General features: G+C 47.3%; 1 protein-coding gene across 1 annotated transcript in view; it reads right to left on the bottom strand.

Moving 5' to 3' along the window:
- Window positions 1–205: 205 nt before the first annotated feature.
- LOC115197877 (retinoic acid-induced protein 1-like) overlaps window positions 206–2,118 on the bottom strand; it is an 8,776-nt gene continuing 6,863 nt past the window's right edge. The window contains exon 2 of the mRNA XM_029759600.1: window positions 206–214. Coding sequence (XP_029615460.1) covers window positions 206–214 — 9 coding nt within the window. The remainder of the gene's footprint in view (window positions 215–2,118) is intronic.

Below are 2,118 nucleotides of genomic sequence, written 5' to 3'. Positions count from 1 at the left end.
TCTGAGGGACCTGCTGTCTAGTGTCTGTATTGCTGCTATCGGTGGAGCCTCACAGGATCCCCAGCTGTCCCCATTGGCCGATGCGTCTGTCCGTCATGACATCTCATCATGACTCATCATCATCAGGTTTGGGTGGGGGGGGATGTCCTATCTGTCTGTCTGTCTGTCGTACTGCATAGGTGATGCTCACTGGTGCTGCTCTATTTTACAAAGCCTGAAAGACAAAGACAAATTATGTATGAGGGCGATTGGTGTTCACTTCAAAACAAGTGCACAAAGATAATGTTATATATGAAAATAATGAATATTGTACTTTTGAGAGTGTATGGGTGATCTGTGTGTGTGTTGTGTGATACTGTCTGCAGGTTCAGTAGGTCTCTCTCTCTCTGGACATATGTACACCTGCCTGCTGAAATAGAACGCACCAGCACTCACAGCACTGCCATGTGTGTGTGTTATTCTCCATGGCCAGCGCAGAATGGGGCCTTTAATTGCCATGGTCACTGCAAACATGAAAGCTGCAGTGTCTGTGTGCCTGAGTCTCTGCTCTGAGCTAACGTGAAAGCTGCAATGTGTGTGCTCGCGCCCTGGTGTGTGTGTGTGGTTCTGCACTACTGTAGACATGAAAGCTGTGTGCAGTGTGCAGTAGTGGAGGATGGAGGATGCAGCTGGCCAGTGAACCAGCTCCTGTGAAAGACAAGGTGGGAACGCCTACTAACTGCACTGGTGTGGAGCTTCCCCCTTATCCTCAGCAGTCTCTCTCTCTCTCTTTCTATTTCTCTCTATCTATTTCTCTCTTTCTATTTCTCTCTTTCTATTTCTATTTCTCTCTTTCTATTTCTCTCTTTCTATTTCTCTCTTTCTATTTCTCTCTTTCTATTTCTCTCTTTCTATTTCTCTCTTTCTATTTCTCTCTTTCTATTTCTCTCTTTCTATTTCTCTCTTTCTATTTCTCTCTTTCTATTTCTCTCTCTCTCTCTCTCTCTTGTTGAATCTCTCTCTCCCTCCCTCTCTCTCTCCCTATCTTAATCTCTCTCCCTGTCTTTCAGTATTCTCTTTCTCTTCTGTCGCTCTCTATATTGTCTCTCTTTCTCTCTCTCTATATGTAGTCTCTGTCTCCCTTTCTCATTCTCTTTGTATCTCTGAGTCTCTCTGTGATGTAACGGCCCGCTGCTCTCCTTTTGTTTCTACACATCCGTAGAGAACACAAAAACAGCCTCTGTTTGTCTCCTACTGTGTGTGTAATATGTTTTGTGAGTGTGTGTGTGTTTGTGAATATTCACAATGTTCATATGTTTTTGTGTGAGTTTGCACAATATGTGCCTGCTGTTTGTGTGTGCCTGTGTATATGTCTGCCTGTTGTGTGTGTGTGCTTGCCTGTGTGTGTGTGTGTGTGTATGTGTGTGTGTGTGTGTGTGTGGGTGCCTGTGTGTATGTGTGCCTGTGAGTGTGCGCTTGCCTGTGTGTGTGTGTGTGTGCCTGTGTGTGTGTGTGTGTGCCTGTGTGTGTGCCTGTGTGTGTGTGTGTGTGCCTGTGTGTGTGCCTGTGTGTGCAGCGGTTTCCTGCCCATGTGAGATTGCTCCCTTCCTCCCTCCTTTCCTTCCTCCATCCCTCCTGCTGGTGTCTGTGTCTGTGTTGTAGAACAGTGAGAGGAGGAGAGCAGAGGAACAGAGAACAGAGGCAGAGTTCCATGGAGACCTGGGTGGTGGGGGGGGGGGGATTGTGCCTGGGATTGTGTCTGTGTATCTCTACTGCTCTCTGATTAGGCTGCTCAGTCTGCTAAATTAGCATCGCACAGACCCACCAGCCTCCCTCTCTCTCTCTCTCTCTCTCTCTCTCTCTCTCTCTCTCTCTATCCCTCTGTCTTTCTCCTCTCTCTCTCTCTCTCGCTCTTTCTCTCTCTATACCTCTCTCTCTCTACCCTCTTTCTCTCTCTCTATCCCTCTCTGTCTTTCTCTCTCTCTCTCTCTCTCTCTCTCTCTCTCTCTATCTGAATCTCTCTCCCTCTCTCTTTCTCTCCCTCTCTCTTTCTCTCCCTCTCCCTCCTCTCTCCCTCCGCTCCCTCTCCTTCTTTCTTTCCCTCTCTCTTTCTCTCTCTCTTTCCTCTCCTCTCTCTCT

The sequence above is a fragment of the Salmo trutta genome, chromosome 1 (assembly GCF_901001165.1).
Source record: "Salmo trutta chromosome 1, fSalTru1.1, whole genome shotgun sequence".
In the NCBI taxonomy this organism is placed as follows: domain Eukaryota; kingdom Metazoa; phylum Chordata; class Actinopteri; order Salmoniformes; family Salmonidae; genus Salmo; species Salmo trutta.
Note: the sequence above shows the minus strand (reverse complement) of the source record. Positions and strands in the feature narration are given on the sequence as shown.